Below are 22,064 nucleotides of genomic sequence, written 5' to 3'. Positions count from 1 at the left end.
GAGGATGAGCATAGTTTCAGGCATAGCATAGTGAGCCACTGGTGGATTGAGACTATCTTCAGTGGGAGTAAAATGAAGCATTTCTTGCTGTGACGAGCTTTCCATCCTGTCTGCAGTCTGAGAACACAATGTCAGGGTAGGAACAGACAAGTGCACATGCTTCTCTGGCTGCAAGTTTCAGCCAGCCTCACTGCTGGTGTTTCTGTATGTGCTGGATAAACTTCACTTGACCACCTGCATGATAGAGCTGTCTCATGGCTATTAAACAGACACTGGTAGAGAGTCTCCCCCTGCTTCTGCCCTTGTACATTGCTGTAATGGCAGCCTGATGCTGCCTCCCTTGCAAGCCCCAGCACAAGGAGCAATCTGGGGATGGGAGAGAACTCTTCACAGCACTGATTGATATACTGGGATTCTACAAGCTGCAGAACAGCCCGTCTGCAGCCAGGTAAAGCTGCTGTAAATTAGAGCACCCCACAGCTGGCATCTGGGGGCACAGAGATGGCTTAAAGCCATGTTTACCTCCCCTCCCCTTGATCTGCACTTTCTGTGTTTTGCCTCCAAGAGTAGCAGCAGAGTGTCTCCCTAGATCCATAAGTGATGGGAATTGTTAAAATCTCCCTTTGTGAGGACAAGTTACCTGCATCTCCAAAACAAGCAGGGACTAGGCCCCTGCTCAGGAAATTGTCACTTGAAGTTAACAATCTCACAAGCATTCACCCTGACTCACACCTTCCTTTGTTGGGAATGAGCATTGTGATACAATGCTGAAGGTTCAGGGTTCAATCCCTGCTGAAGGTGTATAATCAGCTGATGCATAATGGGGCAAGGTTGTTAGAGTTGCACATAATAGAATAGTTTTTTCCTTTGGAAATTAAACACACTCAAAGAATCTTAAAAGAAAGTTACAAGTATTTAAGTTAAAGTCAAACATTGGAAAATGAGGAATGACTAAATATTCATGTTTTCCACAGGAACCCTCCCATATTCAGGGGATAGGATGGAAAGAGGCACAAAGGGGAAGACTTACGGTTGTGTGGGCAACTGTGAATCTGGCGTTTCCTTACTTTCGAATGCTTGACCTTGCAACCTAAATCATTTTTATTTTAACATCTTTTCTTGTATGTAATTCTTTATAAAGCCCTGAATCCTTTTGGACATGGCTATCTCGGAGACCCCACTCCTCAGACTCCCAACTCCTCACCCCAAGGTAACACCTGCATTTCACTGCAATTCTCTTGCTGCCTTTCTCTATGGCTGACGTCCTGGGGGTTAGTAGAAGGGTGCTGTTAGTGAAGGGCTCACAGCTCTGGAATTTGAGCCCTTTTGCAGTCAAACCAAGCCTGTCTTTTAGGACATGGTCCACTTATTTTTTTCTTGGTTTGGGTCTGTAACCAGGAGTAATATCTGTAATATCCTGGGAAGGTAGTGGTGGGAGAGGGGGGATGACTGCAAATTTTGTAATAAATGTCAGATAACATGATGTTGGTCACAACAACAAGCAAGCATATAAGTATTAGACATCTACTGTTCCCAGGATTCAAGGCTAATGCTAGTGGTATTAGAAACCTCTTGTACATGCTTTGGCTTTCAAAAGCAATGACTGGAGATCTTTGGTTTCCCTTAGAAAGGATAGTATGCTCTATATGCTTTGACATGAACAAGGCAACTGACTCTAACTGAAGTCTGTAGTTGGAGTAGTGAATAGTAGCAGAAGCATTTCTTCAGGAAAGGCTGGGAGCTCAGTTGGGTGGCCCGGGGCCCCAATCCTGAAAACACACGCATGCTTAACTTTACTACCATGAGTATCCCATGGATTTCAAAGTGATCAATGTTCAAATGTGCCATTGGTTTCAATGGGATACTCAGAGTAGTAAAGTGAAGTGTTGGCAGGATTAGGGCCTATGAAAGAATGGAGAGGAGACAACAGGAATAGGCTGAGATAAGAATAGAGAAAAAAAAGACATCCTGAAGTCAGAAATGTGGTTAAAAATTAAATTACTCACCGGAGAGCCATCACTCCATGCAAATCCTTCGTCAGTATTCAAGGAAAATATACCAATCCAATAAGTACTAAATAAGGATCCACCTTTTCTAGTATATATTACAGGAAGAGAACAGTATATAAATAGGTATAAGTATAAAAACAACAAGGAGTCTGGTGGCACCTTAAAGACTAACAGATTTATTTGGGCATAAGCTTTCGTGGGTAAAAACCTCACTTCTTCAGATGCATAGAGTGAAAGTGACAGATGCAGGCATTATATACGGACACATGGAGAGCAGGGAAAAACCAGAGGTGAAAGCAAGAGCCAGCACGCCATGCCGGACCAGACCGGCTGGTGATTTAAAGGGCCCAGGGCTCCCCACAGCGGCCGGAGCCCCAGGCCCTTTAAACCACCACCGGAGCCCCGCTGCCAGAGCCCCAGGGCAGCGGCAGCAGGGCTCTGGTGGGGATTTAAAGGACCCGGGGCTCCCCGCAGCAGCAGAAGGAATCCCACTGACTTCAGTGAGCGTCGGATCAGGACCTTACAGTACTTCAACAAGTTCTCTATAGAAATACCTTATTATCCATCAGAGAGATCAATTGACATTTTGCAGTTTTCAATTGAAAATTCAAATTATTTACTGCTGCCAGTATCATCAGATCAAACTCATTGGTATATGATATGACCAATGCAATGCCCTGGAATCATGGAGTATTCAAAAACGATTGTATTAACTTCATAAATGTTATCAATATCTTTATGGGCAGACTAGTGACTTTTATCCTGGCTCAATGGGTAAGATTAAGGATGTTTATTGAAGGAATTTAAGACAATGGGGATAAAACACAGGTAACAAGTATTTGCTAGTCCCTCTGGGAATAGCATAAACTGGTTTGATCTGGTTCAAGAAGTGTAAGATAACAAAGGACTTGAAATCATGTAAAATATCAGCTTTGACCAGAGACAGAGACAGTGACTCACACTCTATCCAAGAATGGACAGACTGGAGATTATAACCAAGACAGACAGGCCGCACAGAAAAGACCTGAAGTAATTCAAACCTATCAGAGCCTCTATGTGATAAGTGAGGCATGTGTAGAAGCAGTTTATTATTTTTAAGATGTGTATTATCTGTAATACTTTTATCTGAAAAAATAATACTTTGCTTTATTGAAAGCTGGATGGTCACTAGATAACTCTGCCATTGCCCCTGAAAGAACAGAACTGCAGGTGCTGAACTAAACTCAGACCCGCTGAGTTGGTCACAGTTCATTACAGGAGACTGCAGCCTAAGGACCTGGTCTGGAGTGAGACGAGCATGAGATTCCACCCTGACAAAGGTGATGGCTAGAGGCCTGAGACCTAAATAGGAGTGCTCTCCAGGAGGCGACAAAGAGGTCAGAGATGTCGTTAACCAGGGAACAGTGATATATGTACAGGAGAGGCCCTAGAGGAGGAATTACCATATACTGATTCCATAGAAGAGGCTGATGAATTAAAACTAAAACTATTAATGTTGATCTTAACCTTTGTTTCTTCTGTATTGTGTCTTCTTTTAAGAAAGAAAAATGTCTGTCAATTCAGGGCTGCTTTTTTTTTTTTTGAAAATGGTTCAATCAGTGATTAGTTAAAGATGAGTCACAAAAGTTGGCCCCATTTTCTATTCCTATTTTTGTAAATATAGCTGTTTTTGCACAAATGAACTCTGGACCAATTTCTATTCTCCCAAACCATATTTCATATATCATGACACTGATGTATGAAGCTCCTGTATATACCCAAGCTATTGTTTTTAAATGTGACCACTAAGAAAAATTAATAATTTGAGTGTTGACTAACACAGAGGATTTTTCTGCTTTTACAGACTAACTATTTCACAAAGGATAAAAGAGCATTTCTAATTATTATTATTTGACATATCATTAATTATAATAAAATATAATAGATACATACTTTATTGCAGTTTTTATTATACGATTTTCCTCCTTACTCTGGATGGTAGCCAGATCTCCTCCTATTTCTCTGCAAAAATCTCGAGCTTCAAACCATGTTTTCTTTTGTTGTTCTGTATTCTTACAAAAACACTAAAGAGAATATAGTTTACAATACAATATTCTATACTACGTTATATTATAAAATCAAGAAACAGCTCTTTTCCTTAAAAATGGGATTTTGTACAGCTAGACAAGTCAAAGAGTATGTCATGTACAGGTAACAGGTTACAGAGTGCTCTATTTGTAAATTTAACTGTTTCACTTTGCATGAAGCTCTATCACTCACTCACAGAAGTGAGGAATATTGGGCAGGATTTGTAGCTGCTAGAATAGTAGAGAAGGAAAGAAGTCAGTTTACAACTCATAGGAGCTGTGAAAGTGCCAAGGATACCCTGTGACATGAGTGGGAGGGAGAATTGTCAGAGATGAGAAAAAGTGGAGTGAGGAGCATCTGGGTATGCTGACTAGGGTGGCTTACGCCTCACGAGAAGAGGTTTGGGCAGTGGGTGAGCACAGGACTGACCGGACCAATAAGGGGATAATGGAACCAGAATCAAAATTACCTTTGTTTGGGTTTGTTTAAAAAAAAAACAAAAAACAAAAAATTACAAAACTAAAACAAGACAGGACAGGGTCTCCTAAAAGAAAAACTATTAACATCTTACATTTATTTAGTACTCTTTGTTCTGTAGAATCCCAAAGCATGTTGGAAACACTTTGCACCCAGTCCTGCACTTCTTTCTTAGATCATTTCAAATGTCTTCTAAAAAAATACTTCTTTCTTATGTCTTTGGACATCTGCCATCTATCACTTTTCATTTGAGGCGCTCAAAGCTCCTCCCAAGCATTAATTTAAATTAACCCACCAGCATCCCTGATAGATGTTAGCCTAAAGAATATGGGCAACGTCCTGTTCTTATCATGGGCCAAGCCTGAGACTCTCTCTCCTGCCTTGGCATGACTCACGTAAATAATCCCACTGATGCTTTTCTTCTCTTGTTCTGGGTTGTGTTCTTTAACCACTTTCCTCCCCTTCAATCACCTTCCCTGTCAGTCTCTCCCTCCTTTCTTTTCCACTCTCCAATATCCACATTCACAGCAATATTCACTCACACTAGTACCAACACCTCACATAGAAGGACTGCCTTCCTTGGCCATCCCCAAGTCAGAGGATATTACTGGACAGCTGATCTTCTTCCATTCCTGGGTTGGTGTGGAATTGACCTGGATCTTTAGGACTGAGTTCAGTTATCTGAGGAGAGCTTGGTCTAGTCTCAGATAAGGCAGAGAGAACTGAGTCCCCTCCTTTCCTAAAAATCAAGAGTGAAGCCTCTCACCCTCCACTGACTAGTTTAGAACTTACTTTGAAGCATAAATTACTATAAGCGCTTGATTCCCAACCCTGGGGGCATGTGGGAGAAGGAGTTGTTGGAGAAACAGTAGGTGGTGTCGCTCCCTCAGCCCATTGTTTACAGAGAAATGTTTCCACCATCTCACAATTAAGAATGTCCCATAATCCAGCTGCAGTTCCGGTTCTCATAGCAACACAGCCTGGCTTTCTTCCTTAATGAGAAAAAGGTAGCACAAATTAGTTGACAATAATATAACATATTAATTGATTATTATTTATATATTTACAGCAGCACTTTTTAATAGCATTGTAATATTTAAATGGTAGACAATGGTCTGAAGACAGAGTCCCTGCCCTGAGTAGCTCAAAAAAAATGAAACTTCTAGTTAACTTAAGACATTTTATGAGGTAAAAGATGGAGATTTTACTGCAAAGGCATCCAGGACGTGATTTCCCATTTACACTTGGGCTCGTTTACTATTCTAGTCATGTAAAGGGCCTTAATGTGAGTGTAAATACAAGGGCTCTGCTCTGGCTATGTAAAGTGGCTTTAGTGTCACCAAAAATCAGGTCCTCAGTATATATATATATACACACGTACACCAGCAGCACACGTGATATGCTAAGTCCCATGAGCACTTTTAGCAAAAAGGAAACCCCTATAGAATTTAAACATGAACCTTCACCACTTTGACCATGAGAAGTCCTGAAAATGGTATGCAGAACGTTATTCCCATATAGAGGAGAGAGCATTAAATCACCTAAAAAAAATCCATCCGTATCAAAATGATTTAAAGAACTTGCTGATAAAAGGCTCAATCCACTACCCATTGAAGCTAATGTGAGTGTTTCCCTTTGGATCAGGTCCCAACAAACTATTCCAGACATCTGTTTGCAAGGAAGTTTCCATATATTCAGCTAGCAATACAAATGCAACAAGCAAAGTATGATAATCTCTAGTTATGCAATCGTTTAATTTCTAACATAGCACCACAGCTACTATTTCTCTATTTGGGCCACTTCTATCCAGTGCTAAGTATCACCCAAGTTAGGGGGATGAATGTGTAACCAACTCAAGACACAAGGCTCTAGGAAGTGGTCTGTGACCCTGGCCTATAACAACAACAACAACAAGGATTCTGATTGTCCGGCCATACGGGAAGAAGAACAGGAGACACTGGATATGGTTTAATTAGGCTGCAACTTTATTAATAACTGTCTAGGAGTACTCATTTAGTCTGGGTTTGAGAGGGCTGTTCCTGCCCATTTACCCTATATACTCTCCCCTCCCTTCCAGTCAGGTCACTTGGGGGGGCGGGGGGTGAGTCAGCACCCCCACACTGACCCGCTCTGTGGCTGCACTAGTATGTTTTTCTACCTCTTAAAGCGGTATACCTTTTTCCCCAGCAAACCAAACACTGCTGCCGTTCTGGCACTTCCCCCCTCCCACTTAAGGTTCTGTGAGGTCATCTAATTTTCCTGTGAAGACTAGCCAGCAGGTTATCCTTATGGAGATAGCACATCAGAAATCATAGCATTCCTCTGAGAATAGAAATACCAAATCTCCTGACAATGAAACCAATCAATAAAGATGTATTGAGAACTATCAACAACTGTAAAAATCTATTAAGGGATAGAGAATGAAATCTCATTGGAGATTCAACATTCAGTCTTTTAGACCAGTGGTTCTCAAACTAGGGCCGCCACTTGTTCAGGGAAAGGCCCTGGCGGGGCGGGCCGGTTTGTTTACCTGCTGCGTCCGCAGGTTCAGCCAATCGCAGCTCCCACTGGCTGTGGTTCACCGCTCCAGGCCAATGGGGCTGCAAGAAGGGCGGCCAGCATGTCCCTTGGCCCGTGCTGCTTCCTGCAGCCCCCATTGGCCTGGAGCAGCGAACCGCGGCCAGTGGGAGCCGCGATCGGCCGGACCTGTGGACGCGGCAGGTAAACAAACCAGCCCGGCCCGCCGGGGGCTTTCCCTGAACAAGCGGCGGCCCTAGTTTGAGAACCACTGTTTAAGACCATATTTAAAGTACAGACAATATACATCACACAGTACTGCAGTGCATACCAGGCATTGCTGAATTCCAGTGAGTAAACAGAACTGCTTCACCATTGGTCCACTTGAAAGTCCCTTGTTCCTCTACATCTGAAAGACCTATCCAGAAATATTGTTCGGGCCTCAGCCCAACCAAACTAATCAGGTAGGCTTGTTCATACCTATAAAAAGAAAAAGAAGTGTCAAACCAAAGAGAAATTGAGTTTTGTTTTCATGGTAGTATTTATTTTAAAACTAAACAAGATATAATTACTAACGTAATTCAGGCAGCACATTAACTTTGGAATGTTCATAATTTATAACAATTGAGTTCTTCTTTTCTGCTGTTCACTAAACCATGAAGGCCTGAGGGATAGGATGGGAAAGAGGAAGTCAGATTTTCGTTTGTTTGCTTTTGTCTCAGTTTTCGGGCATTCTACTGACCATTTGGTACTAAAATTAGGGATGCAGCTATGGCATGAGGTGGTGGTTTTATAATGTAGAAAAGCACTTTTCCAAAACAAAAATGACACATTCCCCTGGAAGGAAATTTTGTTTTAAAAAAAAAAAAAAAAAAAAAAAAAAATCACAGGAGCAGGTAACTTTAACATTCCACCTTGATTTTTTATTTGCAGATTAGACCATTTTTATTTGACACAACATTAGATTGATAAACAAGTTCTAGGCTGTTTTAGAACTTAGGGCTCTAAGTTATTTCCATCATTAGCACAAATGTAAAAGTAAAAGAAAAAGTCATTACCGTACCTATTTTCAATTGAAGCTAGGTAACTCTGATTCCTTTCACATATTTTATTTGCTTCTGAAAATGTTCCGGGTATTTGTCCAATAGAATAACAGTATGTGCCATATCTTTTCCAGCCCTGTAAAATGACCATCAGGCATCTGCATGAGTTCTTGACAAATTGTGATATACTACACATTGAATGAACTCTACCAATTTTGAAGTGTATTAATAACATATTAATTAAGAATTCATCATTAAAGCCAAATTAAGACATAATGAGGAAAAAAAGAAAAGAATGTCATCATCAGAGGCAGGAAATTCTTATTTAGCACTTACTCTCAGCATTTCCACTAGGGATCGTGGTTTTGTAAATTTAATTGAAGGAACACTATATGCAAACCTACAGTGATGTTTGACTAACTCTGTCTGCCTAACTATGAGTAAAATGACATCAGTACTATTTCCGTATTACAATGTGCTGAAAATGGAGTAGTCTCAATTTGTGCTTGGTCTACTGCAAAATTTTCACAGCCTCCAGAGTTGTGCCAGATCTGAAGGACATAGATGCCAGTCTGCTGTAGTTGACTTGTTTAGAAGAAAGTCATACCTGCACTAGAGCCCACCCCACCTTCCATCCATGTGGCTCTCCTTGCCCTCTATCCTGCTTCCCCCGCACTGCCTGCTTCATTAGCCATCTTTCTCTGCACCACAGGGTGTGCTACCTACTACAGAGCTGCAAGAAAGAACACATTTGGGTAAACACAAGCCCTGGCTAATGTGCTGCTCTCTCCAAAGTGTGCCGGCTCTAGCAAAGTATTTAATTAGTCTTTTAATTTAATTAGCCTCCACACACTTCTTTTCCTCGCCTGCTGATTATAGTGATCTCAGCCCAAGAAGCCTTAGAATGCGATTCCTTCTGAGGACATGCTCAACTGAGACCTAATGACACTGACTTGGTGTGCAAAAGAGTGTAGTAAGAAGAGCATGGAATGCATTTTAGTAACACTATTGAGCTGCTTGTGAATGATTTTGTGACTATATTCGCCTGGGCACATACATATTGTATACATATAAAAAATTCTCTGTGGAATTCTCTGGAAATTTTGTTTAGTGACATTTTTTACTCCTTTTGAGTGCTTAAATAGTGACATCTAGCAACTTTTCAGGGTTTGTCTGGCAACTTCCTGCTACGTGGAGTTGGCAATACTGTGGCTGTGTCCCCCCTTCCCATGGGCACTGGTGGTGGCTGCGCACCTGCTCTCCTCATGCTAGGTGGTCAGGGAGTGTACGGTTAGGGAAGGCCCCGGGATCAAAAAACTCCTCCCTGTATAGCTCAGCTGGGCCCTGGGGCCAGGAGCTGGTCCACATGCCCAGCACCCCATACTGCTGTTCTCAAACTCAAAGAAAAGGGCACCAAAATACAAGTTTGCCCAGGGCACTATTTTCCCTAAGGCCGGCCCCTGCTATCAGTCTGGGAGCATACATATAAATAAAAAATGAATTCAGACAAGATTTGTCTTAACTGAAGTAGTATTTTTTTTCAGATTAGAAATAATCAATATGCATAATTTACCAACTCTTTACAGCAAAAATACTAGTCTCCTTCAAAAGTGGTTATTGTAGATGGCATAATGAAGGACAGAGTAACTGAAAGAGAGTGAAACCTAGTAATACTATTTAACTTCCTGGATATCCATATAATTCATTTTGAGTTGTTTGCAAGCAAAGCTCCCATTGATTTTGAAAATTAATGGTACTCTCACTGCCTACTTACTTTCTGGCAGCCTGCATCTGTGCTTTCCATTTCCTGAGATACTTGTGATAACGGTTTCCTTTTACAGATGTAACCAACTTTCTTTTCACAAAGATGATCTGCCCAGTAGCCATCCTGAATATGGCATTAGGAAGAAAGGAATGTCAGTGAAAAAGAGATTCAGAGTCTTTAGAAAACTGCTCATTTCCTTTATCTGTCCTGTTCTTTAAAAGAGAAAATCCTGTTTATTTCTCTTTCTTAAGCTCTTCTATTAATTGATTTAGAAATATAAATTGCATTACTTTCACAGAGCATATAGTGGTGACAGTGTCATTGTGGGAGCAGGCAAAGGTACTATGAAGGTTGTGTCCAGACCACTTTTGTCAGCAAATCTACTCTACTGAAGTCTGCTACAGAGCAGACACAAGCATTGTGCGCACATGGTGGTTTTCTTTTTGGTCTTTCTTGTTCATCTACTTAATCTGAAATAAATGTCATTTTAAACTAAAAGTCAATGTTTAGCTCTTTCTGTACTGAAACAACAATTAGTCAGTTAGCTTTGGGTATGTGCTGAGACCACTTCCTATCATACTAGCTAATATTCTGCCATTCTTTCCTTCCTTATACACCCCCATTGGTCTATTTGTATCCTTCTGTTCTCGCTTATATTTAGCTTGTAAGTTCCTTGGGACAGGAACAGTCTTTGTTCTGTTTCTGTATCGCACCTAGCACAAGGAGGTCCTTGTCCACCACTATGCTTCTAGGCACTGTGCTAATAATAATCTAATTCAATATTTACACTAGTTTGAATCTAAGGATGTGTACAATTTTTAAATTACATCCATAATATAACTTGCACAGTAAATTGCCTTTGACAATGTTGCTACAAAATAGTAACAATATTTCAGCCACCAGCAAAGATGTTAAACTAATTCCATTTTAATTTCATACAAAATCAATTGACTTGTCTCTACCAAATGCCTGCCCCACTTCCCACCTACCCCCCAGTAAATAAGCAAGCCTTGGAGAGCACTTTGTAATACAACAAATCTGGTTTGTCAGTCCAAGGGGGCAGTGAAGGAAGTCAGTCAAGGACTCATCACAGACAATGTGTACTAGCTTGAATGTCTCCAAAAGTCACAAGCATCTCAGTTTAACATGAAAAGAGAATCTTTCAAGTGGGCAGGGCTCAAATCAAATAGGTCTTTATTGACCATACCAGCACCTTAAATTCCACCTATAGGCTCTCTGGCAACCACTGCAGATCTCAAAGCACTGGTGAAATGTGCTGTCTGCATGAAATACCACTTAACAAGTAGGCAGCCACTTCCTTCACCACTCTAAATAGTATATACTTATGAATGATAAATCACAGCTAATAATTACATAATTCACCACAAACTAATGAAAGGCACCACTCCTCACCAAAAATAAAGCAAACCTTAGTGTATTTAGTTTATCCAAGAAAAGGTTAAGAGGTAACAATCAATTTCTGGTAGCAGAGAGCTCTCTAATTTAGCAGGCAAAAGTATAACAATGGCTGAAGCTGACGCTAGAATATATTTTTACTAGAAATAAGATGCAAATTCTTAGCATCTTACTAACCATTGAATGGTTAGTTGTAACCAACCATTGAAACAACTTAGGTACTATGTGGTGGATTCTTCATCACTCTGATCTCATCCTGTGACTCTAGGCCTCAACATGGGCCTGTAGAACCTACTCTTTAGTCTGGCCCTGGCTAGGTGGTGAAATTGGGGGTCAAAACCAGATGTATATTGGGAAGCGACCTTCCATGTTAACTGTGTTAATATTGATCGGATTACGTTACCTGACCCTTCACAGCTACACAGTCTTCTTGCCTGTTTGTTCTGGTTGGTTCTCCACGTTGCCATTTGGTGTATGTCACAGGAGTCCCATCACTCCATTCAAAAAACAGTTGAACCTTAAAGTCATTCAGTCCAATCCACAGCTCATCTGTTGGCTCTAAAACATAAAAGCAGTTAGTGTGTTAACAATCCGTCTATAGGATAAAGTTTCATGTTGATTTTGGAATGAGGAAGTTGTGCTCAAGAATTTTAAGATGTAGCACAAAGAAGTGAATTCTTGCTGCTTTATCAAAAACCTTGGTTGCTCCTCTTAACAGCAACAGTTAGACAAATAACTGGGGGTCTTATTTGTTACAATAGCATGGTTCTAGACTTTGTCCAAAACACATTGCCAGTATATTTAGAATAAAATAATGCAAGCAAAACTTTACTTTAACTCTTCAAAAAGCATACTTCCTGTTCTCACACACTGTAGCCACCTACCAAGAAAAAAAAAAGTTACTCATACTTTTAACCAACACTTTAAGTAGGGCTGGGTGAAATTCTTTTGCCAATACTTTTTTTGGGTGGAAAAAAAAAATGGAGATTTAGTGACCAATGTTTTTGTGAATTTGTCAAATTTCACTGAATTGCTCATTTAAGGTAAAAAATAACTAAATAACCCCATTTATTTTTGACATTTTCAAAACAAAATGTTTTACTTTGATTTGAAAGACTTCATTAAAAAATTATCTTTAATTTTAGAAATTCAAAAATAGTTAAGTGATTAAAATTGAAATGAAACATTTTTCTGAAATGAAATGTTTCATTCAATCCAAAATAATTTTTCTTCAACTTTTTGATTCTCTGAAAATTAAAAAAAAATAAATTAAAAAAAATCAGTCCGATTCCAAACTAATTTTTTCCTTCCAAATTTTCAGAATTGCCAATGATCAAAAAAATCTGCTATTCACCCTACTCTACCTTTAAAACTTTTTAGCAAAATGTATGTACCCTACTCACCTTATGCCACATCTCTTCAAAGACAAATGGGTAAAAATAAGTACCTCACATTGCTATTCACAGTAGAATCCACACTTTCATAATAGGTAGGTAAATAATAGATTTTTCAGTTCACTGATAATTTTGAAAAATTGAGGAAAAAATCATTTCAGGTAAAAAAACATTTTAAATTTTCAGCAAATCAAAAAGTCAAAAGAATTTTGTTTCAGTTCAAATTGTATGTTTTGTTCACTTTGAAAGGAAGTTTCAATTACAATTTTGAGCTTTTAAAAATAAATATAGATAGATAGATAGATAGATAGTTCCATATTGTACAACTGTACTTTATTTTTCATCGTTTATCAAATAAAATCTATCCCCTCCATATGTCAAGTGAACTCTGATCTATGTTCTTTGGCTACAGACATTTTAGTTTAAACAATATAAACCAGCCAACTGGAAAATTATAAATATGAACACAGGCAAATTACTGCCCTGTGAAAATACTCACTGAACCCAAGCTGAGACACTATAAAGCTGTGCTCTTCAATGTTGTGGATACTGGCCAGATCACCATCCTCCTTTCTACAAGAAGTCAAGGCTTCTTTCCATATTTTGGGCTCCCTGTGAATCATGTAACAGTGACCTGCGTATGACATCCATCCATCTGGGCATTTAATAGGACCCAAATCATCTAAAATTAAACAATGTATCAGCATAATTTAAAAAAACAAAGTAAATGAAACTGACTGTATTTGCTTTCATTCTGTATAAAAGTTTGAAGGTCAGGTCTAATATTTCATGCAGAATCTGCTATAGAAAATATCAGTATAGTCAAATGAGATTAAAAATATGAACATTTTAAAACACTTGAAAAAGAGGACATTTTACAATTTGTAAGATGTACACATTTGAATATAGCTACTATTTTCAATGTCAGATATAAGCTTTTCATATATTACAGCTAAGTATTGTGTAGGTATTAACATCTTTTTCTATATTATTTCATAACTGATTCTCAGTTAACTGAACATCAGAAATTATTGTAATCTAACGCTGAATGCCTTTGGATTGAGTATTTTTTAAATAGATGCTTTCACTAAGAAACATCAGACCATATATGGAACTAGCTGAACTTCCCAGATATGGATATAGGGAAAAATTACAAGGAAAAACCCTGTTCCCTTAAAATAACTTGTGCACCACCTCTGTGATGTGTTACTGTTTTCTTCCTTTGCTTTTTCACTTCTTACTTTCTTCCCCTTTATGAAAAAACGATTCACTTTGTTTCAACTGTCTTCTCCCCTTCTTATGCTCACTATTGTGAATATTTCAGTGAAGCATTTGACTGGCAGAAATGCTGTGGAAAAGGTGGATTTTAAGTTCCTTTTCTCCTCCCCCATCTTTACTTACTACTGTGCCAGTGGGTTATAAGATCCAGCCCACAATGTTTAAACAGGGTAAAGGGCAGAGTGATTGCAAAATGAAAACCAACAAAACAGAAGAGTGTATGTGTACGTTAGGAAAAGAATTCCTGCCCTTTGAAAATAGTTCATAATTTCATACAAAGATAAAATGCATTTTATCTATATCTGCTCACCTTTGCAGCCTGGGATGCTACAGCACAGATCAACAAACTTTATTTTTATTGGCTGACTTACCCGAGGGGAGAGTGAAAGAATCTAAACTGGTGGTTCCCCTTTTACAAATGTAGCCAAGTTTCCGATCACATTCCCAGTTTTCCCATTTAGCATTTCTTCCAGGATTTAAAGCTGCACAGATTTTTCCAGACTCTGGAGAGGGACTTCCTTTGAAAAAAAAAGACACAAAAAGAGAGACTCTCTCTGTATGTCAAGTACGGTTCTGAGTTATAAATATGACTGGGGAGCTCATTCCTGGATGAATGTTAACCAGGAAATTCTCATTTTTTCCCCAGTTTCAATCCAAACTCAGATTTGCAGTCTTAGAAATATCTATATGTATTATTCATGTTTAAGGAACAGGAAAAGCATCTGAACTCAAGGTTCATTCAGTTCCATCATCCTTTTGAGCTTAAAAATCCCATCATAATACAAGACAGAAAAACAAGAAATACTGAATTTATAGGAAAGGCAAATATATTTTTATGATAAAAAATATGGTTGGCGCACACATACATTTCTGAATGTTTTATAACTGATATTTTACAAGAGAAGCTGAAATAGATGCTGATACAACTGCTTAGAAGTATAGTTAATGAGCCAGATCCTGCCCTTACTTATATCCACGTAATCTCAGGACAGAATTTAACTCAATATTTATAGTACTGGAATATTGTAGTCATCTATAGATTCTTGAACACGCTTTTGTTCACAGTAAAAATTATGCATGTGTAAACTGACCTCTCAGAGTAGAGTTATTGTGTTATAATTTGAAATACATACATGGATTACCCTGTCCCAAAACCACTGACCAAGATTTAGCAATTGTCTGTCACACTGGTGGTATAATGTATTCAGCAGGTGAGACCCGGGAAGCATGTGTGTGTGTGTGGGGGGGGGGTTATACTGTGATAAAAGGTTATTTAATAGTAGACAAAGTAATAGAACTGATTGTCAAAAAATACAAAAACAAAACATAACAGGGATTTTACTCAAACCAGAATGGAACTGGATTCCACCTATCTACAATAACATTAAATATATTAAGAGTATATATATTAAAAAATAATTATTTGGATACACATGCACACTATAACTTTCTACCAAGGGTATTTAACCACATGTAACCATCTAAATAAAAAGAAATATCTATATCTATATCTATCTCTGTATGCACAGGCTATTATCTTATAGGTTATTATTAATTATCATCATCAGTTCAAAGTTCCCCTTCCCCCCAGTCTCTCACTGGGGGCTGTCTAATGCCAAAGTTAGTCTTTGAGCATCATGTGCCTCTTGTGCCTTCCTGAAGAGATGGACTCCACTCCAGTGAATGGTGCTTTCTTGCGGAGAGAGAGGGGGTGCACATTAGACAAAACCCCCTAGATCTGAGGGCCTTTTGTATTTCTGTTCTGGTTCTCCAGGACAACGTGAATCACTTCAGATTTGACAAAATGCAAAAAAGATACCAATATGAAATTTCTAAAGATAGCTACAGCCACGGCTGGCTCCAGCTTTTTTGCCGCCCCAAGCGGCGAAGAAAAAATAAAGAAATAAAAGAAAAGCCCGATTGAGCGGAGCGATTGAGCTGCCGCCGAAGTGCTGCCGAAGAGGAAATGAGGCACTGAAAGACCCGCCACCGAATTGCTGCCGCAGACCCAGACGTACTGCCCCAACAACAGACCGAGTGCCGCCCCTTTCTATTGGCTGCCCCAGGCAAGCTGCTTCCTTCGCTGGTGCCTGGAGCCGGCCCTGGCAACAGCACATGACCCAAGGTTTATGAATCCGAAGTGCCTTCCAAAATCTGAGAGGGACGAGGTGTGGAGCATGCTTTCAGAAGTCTTGAAAGAGCAACACTCTGATGCAGAAACTACAGAACCCGAACCACCAAAAAAGAAAATCAACTTTCTGCTGGTGGCATCTGACTCAGATGATGAAAATGACCATGAGTCGCTCCACACTGCTTTGGATCATTATTGAGCAGAACCTGTCATCAGCATGGACACATGTCCTCTGGAACGGTTGTTGAAGCATCAAGGGACATGAATCTTTAGCACATCTGGCATGTAAATATCTTGTGACCCCGGCTAAAACAGTGCCATGCAAACGCCTGTTCTCACTTTGTGAGGTGACGTAAACAAGAAGCAGGCAGCATTATCATCTTCTGCAAATGTAAACAAACTTGTTTGTCTGAGCAATTGGCTGAACAAGAAGTAGGATTGAGTGGAGTTGTAAGCTCTAAAGTTTTACATTGTTTTGTTTTTGAAGGCAGGTTTTTTGTTTTTTACATAATTCTACATTTGTAAGTTCAACTTTCATGATAAAGAAATTGTACTACAGTACTTGTATTAGGTGAATTGAAAAATACTATTTCTTCTGTTTTTTACAGTGCAAATATTTGTAATAAAAATAAAGTGAGCACTGTACATTTTGTATTCTGTGTTGTAATTGAAATCAATATATTTGAAAATGCGGAAAACATCCAAAAATATTTAAATAAATGGTATTCTATTATTGTTTAATCATGCGATTAATCGTGAGTAATGTTTTTTAATTGCTTGGCAGCCCTAGCTGAGATCCACTGTGGTGATATGAAAACAGAATTCTGGTTTTAAATATTCAACAGATTTATACCTACCTGGCGCCCAGTTCAAATATCTGAAAGGACTGCCTCCAATCCATTGCCATCCACTCTTTAAATCCAGCCTGTTAAGCCCAGTCCAGAGAGCAGAACCCATACTTTCAGTTAACCCTAAACAAGAAATTACATGACATGCTGCACTATTACATTTTCGGACAGGACCAATCAGTAAAAATTATACTTTGTAGATTATTCATGTATATGCTGCAGAGATTTCAGACAGGCTAATAAGAAGTTAATTAACATTTCATGCTGAGATTTTGACAAGAAGTTGCATTTCTTAAGTCAGTATGAGAAATAAAGCCTTTATTTATGGCAGCAATTGCAAAGTGAACATGAGCAAAATTCTATAGAGTAAACTCAGCCTTGAAGCTATACATAAAACACATTAACGAATGGTCAATTTCATTATTATCCTGCTCCAAACTGGAGGTTAAAAACTGCTCTTCTGTTCACTGACAACGATTCCTAAAGTAGCCTAAAATACCAAATTTCTTGACATTATTGGAACCATCAGCACATACATCCATTCATACGAGGCTAACCACCTTTATATAAACTCTCGGAAGAAGCATTAAACACTAAAAATGAAACAAGTTCCCTCCATCCCACTGCTCCAAAAAGACTATCAGAGGAGGTAGCTATAATTCTATGCCTAGTATTCCCTGAATGCAAGCCAGGGCTTTCTAGTGGTTTGTTACTTTACCTCTTAGATACATTTGCTCATGCATCTGTGTGATACTTAATAATTCTGCATTCTGCTGCTGGCAGCTTTTCCTTGCTTGGTGCCATGTTAGAGCTGATTGGGAGTTTATCTGGTAGTGGAAACCTGTTGAAGGATCTGTCTTCCAAAATCTGATGGTGTCTTTACCTGCAGAGAAATGAAAGATACAGTCTGATTATTAGTAGTGATGACTAACCAGGTAAAATTAGTTATGGAGTCAAACGGAGTCTGATATTTTTATAAAACGTCCTTGTGCCAGTGCCACAGGAAATCCGGGAACATTTCAGGAAGGCCAAGGAGAAAAGATAATAATGCCAGCACACCAGCAATTATGTGAAACAGGCAATTATTGCCACCTGTGGAGTGGGAGGACACTTGGTTAGTAGGGTTTACTTCAGACTACGGACTGCAGCGTAACTAACTGGACAGAAAGTGCCATATTTGCACGGAATATTATCAACGGAATCTGCTGAGTACAAATCTATGCAAAGGTCTGTAGGACTCAATTCTTCTCTCGATGGAGTTATGCACACAGCCACCACAGAGAGCAATGGAAGCTGTGTGAGCAGCCCCAAGAACTGAACTGAGCCTTAAATAGTTTCTAGATTAATACACTTTATGGGGTTAAAGAACATCTGGTACGCTTCCTCCTGTAGTAGACTGACCATTATAATGTCACTGAGGCATAGACTTACTCCTCTTTTGGATTCTTTTGCTTTTTTGGGTTGTTGTAAATCTGAGTGTTCATAAAATACAAAAGAAGAAATAAGTCAGCTATTGAATGGTAAACAAAGCCAATCCAAAAAAAGAGTTGAAAGAAGGGCTTGATGATAGAGTTGGCTGTGGATCGCAAACTTTGGAAACAGTTTGCTCAAATGCAGATGGAGGGGATTCCTTTATGCTGGATGTTTGTAGCACCCTCTCTAGGGACTTGAAGAAGTGTGTCTTAATCAGGGATCCGAATCATGATAGAAAAGCATTTTGAATCCACAGGAGAGGGAGTGAGGTTTAAGGATGAGAGGCATCATGGAAGAAGGCACAACAATGGAAGAGAATCTAAGGAAGAACAGAGACAGTGAGAGCTGAGATGTAAGGTGGTGGATGAGAAAGTGAGGAGAAGAAACTTGTTGTTCATGTTAAAGTCAAGAGTAAGTCAGTGAAGGGATTTGGAGAAAGACTGATGTAGGCAGAGCCATAACAGAGGAAGAATTTTAGCAGCAGCAATTTTGAGTGACTGAATGTGGGGAAGACAGTAGAGGAAGGAGAATGTTGCAGTGGTTCAGACAAGTTGGGACTAAAGGGTTTTCATAGAGGGTTTTATTAAAAACAAAAACACGTTAGAAAGCATAAAACTAGATGATTGCAACATGAGATATTAACCTCTCTAGAGTAGGGCTACCATATGTCCGGATTTCCCCGGACATGTCCGGCTTTTCGGTCTATAAATAGCCGTCCGGGGGGGATTTTTAAAAATCTAAAAATGTCCGGGATTTCCCCCCGGTCGGCTATTTATAGACAGAAAAGCGGCGGCCAAGCGCCGCTGGGCACCCAAAGCCCCTTCCCGGCTCCCCCCATCCCCTGCAGCCTTACCACGCTGTCCGGCCCCGCAGCTGTCTTCCCCCTCCTCCACTCCCCTGAACGCTCCGCCCACCTGCTCCTCCCCCTCCCCTGCTTCCCGCGAATCAGATCTTCGCGGGAAGTCTGAAAAGAAGCAGGGGCAAGCAGGAGGCAGCAGCAGGTAAACTGGGGCGGGGGGGGCACGAGGAGGAGAGCTCTGGGGAGGCACGGCTCTGGCCGAGCGGCTCCCTCCGGCCCGGGCCAAGCAGCGCCTGGCGGCCCCAGCGGCTCCGGCCCAGCTCGGGCCCCAGCGGCTCCAGCCCCGGTTCCGGCCCCAGGGTGGCGACCCCGGTTCCGGCCAAGCACCCCCGGCCTGGCCCGGCTCGGGCCCCAGCAGCGCCGGCCCGGCCCGGCTCGGGCCCCAGCAGCGCCGGCCCGAGCTCCGGCAGCTCCGGCCCGGCTCGGGCCCCAGCAGCGCCGGCCCTGGTTCCGGCCGAGCGCGCTGGCCCAGCCCCGGCCGAGCACCTCCGGCCCAGCCCCAAGCCCCACAACCCCGGCCAGCGTGCAGCCCGATTCCTGGTCTCTTTAAAGCCGGCCCTGGTCAGGGGACAGGGAGAGGGGGTTGGATGGGTCGGGAGTTTGGGGGGGGGGGCTGTCAGGGGGGCAGGGGTGTGGAGAGGGGTTGGGACAGTCAGGGACAGGGAGCAGGGGGGGTTAGATGGGTCTGGGGTTCTGGGGGGGCTGTCAGGGGGCAGGGGTGTGGAGAGGGGTTGGGACAGTCAGGGACAGGGAGCGGGGGGGGTTAGATGGGTCTGGGGTTCTGGGGGGGGCTGTCAGGGGGCAGGGGTGTGGAGAGGGGTTGGGACAGTCAGGGACAGGGAAGCAGGGGGGGTTAGATGGGTCTGGGGGGGCTGTCGGGGGGGCAGGGGTGTGGAGAGGGGTCGAGGCAGGCAGGTAGCAGAGGGGGTTGGATGGGTCAGGAGTTCTGGGGGTCCTGTCAGGGGGCGTGGAGCAGTTGGATAGGGCATGGGTGTCCCCGGGGGTCTGTCTGGGGGCGGGGGTGTGAATATGGGGTGGGGGTGTGGATAAGGGTTGGGGCAGTCAGGGGACAGGTAGGGTCGTAGGGGGTTCTCAGGAGGGGGCAGTCAGGGGACAAGAAGCAGGGCGGCTTAGATAGGGGGTGAGGTCCTAGGGGGCAGTTAGTGGCAGGGGTCCCAGGAGGGGGCAGTCAGGGGACAAGAAGCGGGGGGGGTTGGGGGTTCTGAGGGGGGCAATCAGGGGGTGGGAAGTGGGAGGGAGTGGATGGGGGCGGGGCAGGGGTGGGGCTCCTCCCCCCCGTGTCCTCTTTTTTGCTTCTGGAAATATGGTAACCCTACTCTAGAGTCAGCAAATTCATAACTAAGCATCCTACATTAACTGTAACTCTGTTCTCATGTGCATATCCATTACAACAGGGTCTCATTGCAGGATTACACAATACTGGGCAATGCACATGCTATTAGTACAATATAGTAAGGTGTAAATGAGGTACATTCTATTATACTGCTTTTCAGCAAGACTTTAAGTGAGGGGAACTGCATGCTCTTTTATTTTTAAATTGCACCCTTTTCTATTCACATATGCAACATTTTGTATTACTGCCTTGCAAAGAAGAACAGGATGTGGGAATGAGTCATATGCTGAAGTTTTATCTGTTAGACTGTTCGACATTAGCAAGACAGTGACATTTTGCTAGCGTTGGTTTGTTAAATACTGTGCTGTAAGCAAACAATATATTAATGCAGAACTTACATTTTAATGGGCAAAATCCATATAATTGGTCTGCATCAAAGTCTGCGGTTGTACCACACCAGAGCCAGCCATCTGTCCGGCCAGCATCTGTACACTCACTGTACCATTTGCTATTAAACTTGAAAGGGAATACACAGGGTGCCCCATTTGCATTTCCTAGCAATGTAAAGATATCTAAGGAGACAAAATAATAAAGACACAGAAGTAATAATATATTAATGTAAGCAGGGTCTACTGTATATTGAATATGCTGGAAAATGCCTTCCAAACAGCATCACATTCCAGGTCCTCTTTCCCAAATTTTCTTTCTTCCTTCTATTGAAAAATTCAGTTCAGCAAGTTCTGAGACTCAATTAGCCTAATCATTTTATAAAACAGTATTAGCCTTGACATGAAAACTTTCCTAACTTAACATTTACAAATCACATTTCTATTACAAATTGTGTTTCTACAGAAAGTCAGTAAAACTCTAGAGTATGATGTACTACTCTCTTTTAAACAATATCAGTGTTTACATTTTTATGGGGTATACAAAGAAATTAGTTCTATCTTCATACAATTACTCTCTTTCTCTCATATATATATAGTGACAAAATAGCCGATGTTGGTATGGTGGGTCCCCCACTTTTCTTGGTGGGGGGCGGGGGAGCCTAGGACACCACCACTTGCCCCTTGTCTTGGGACACCAAGAGCCCCGCTCGTGGCACAGGAAGGTGGTAGAGGAGGGAAGCGGGGAAGGGGTCTGGGTTTGCTCCTCACTCTGAGCCCCAGCCCCTCTCAACCCCTATAGGTTTCTTCTCCTCTTCCCCCTGGGTCCTTGACACTGGGGGTGGGAGTCTCTCTGCTCTGCTGGGACAGGGTCTCCCTTCCTCCGGTTCTCTGGTCTTTCAATTCTCAGCAACACACCTCCAAACTGCAGTTCTCTCTCCTTCCTCGCTTAACCCTGTCTGCCTGAAGCAGGGTTTTTTTATTAGGTTCCTGAAAGGGCCTTAATTGGCTAGGGGTGCTCCAATTAACCTGTAGTGACCTTCCCTA

At 41.5% G+C, this 22,064-nt stretch overlaps 1 protein-coding gene across 1 annotated transcript in view; it reads right to left on the bottom strand.

The window, feature by feature from the left end:
• LOC135873634 (macrophage mannose receptor 1-like) overlaps positions 1-22,064 on the bottom strand; it is a 61,322-nt gene that overhangs the window by 31,038 nt on the left and 8,220 nt on the right. The window contains exons 3-14 of the mRNA XM_065398276.1: positions 21,030-21,203; positions 17,664-17,828; positions 16,955-17,068; positions 14,338-14,484; positions 13,188-13,370; positions 11,698-11,852; positions 9,888-10,001; positions 8,134-8,249; positions 7,402-7,550; positions 5,346-5,545; positions 3,942-4,072; positions 2,007-2,094 (exon numbers count right to left, since the gene is read on the bottom strand). Coding sequence (XP_065254348.1) covers positions 2,007-2,094; positions 3,942-4,072; positions 5,346-5,545; positions 7,402-7,550; positions 8,134-8,249; positions 9,888-10,001; positions 11,698-11,852; positions 13,188-13,370; positions 14,338-14,484; positions 16,955-17,068; positions 17,664-17,828; positions 21,030-21,203 — 1,736 coding nt within the window. The remainder of the gene's footprint in view (positions 1-2,006; positions 2,095-3,941; positions 4,073-5,345; positions 5,546-7,401; positions 7,551-8,133; positions 8,250-9,887; positions 10,002-11,697; positions 11,853-13,187; positions 13,371-14,337; positions 14,485-16,954; positions 17,069-17,663; positions 17,829-21,029; positions 21,204-22,064) is intronic.

Source organism: Emys orbicularis, chromosome 2 (assembly GCF_028017835.1).
Source record: "Emys orbicularis isolate rEmyOrb1 chromosome 2, rEmyOrb1.hap1, whole genome shotgun sequence".
Lineage (NCBI taxonomy): Eukaryota > Metazoa > Chordata > Testudines > Emydidae > Emys > Emys orbicularis.
Note: the sequence above shows the minus strand (reverse complement) of the source record. Positions and strands in the feature narration are given on the sequence as shown.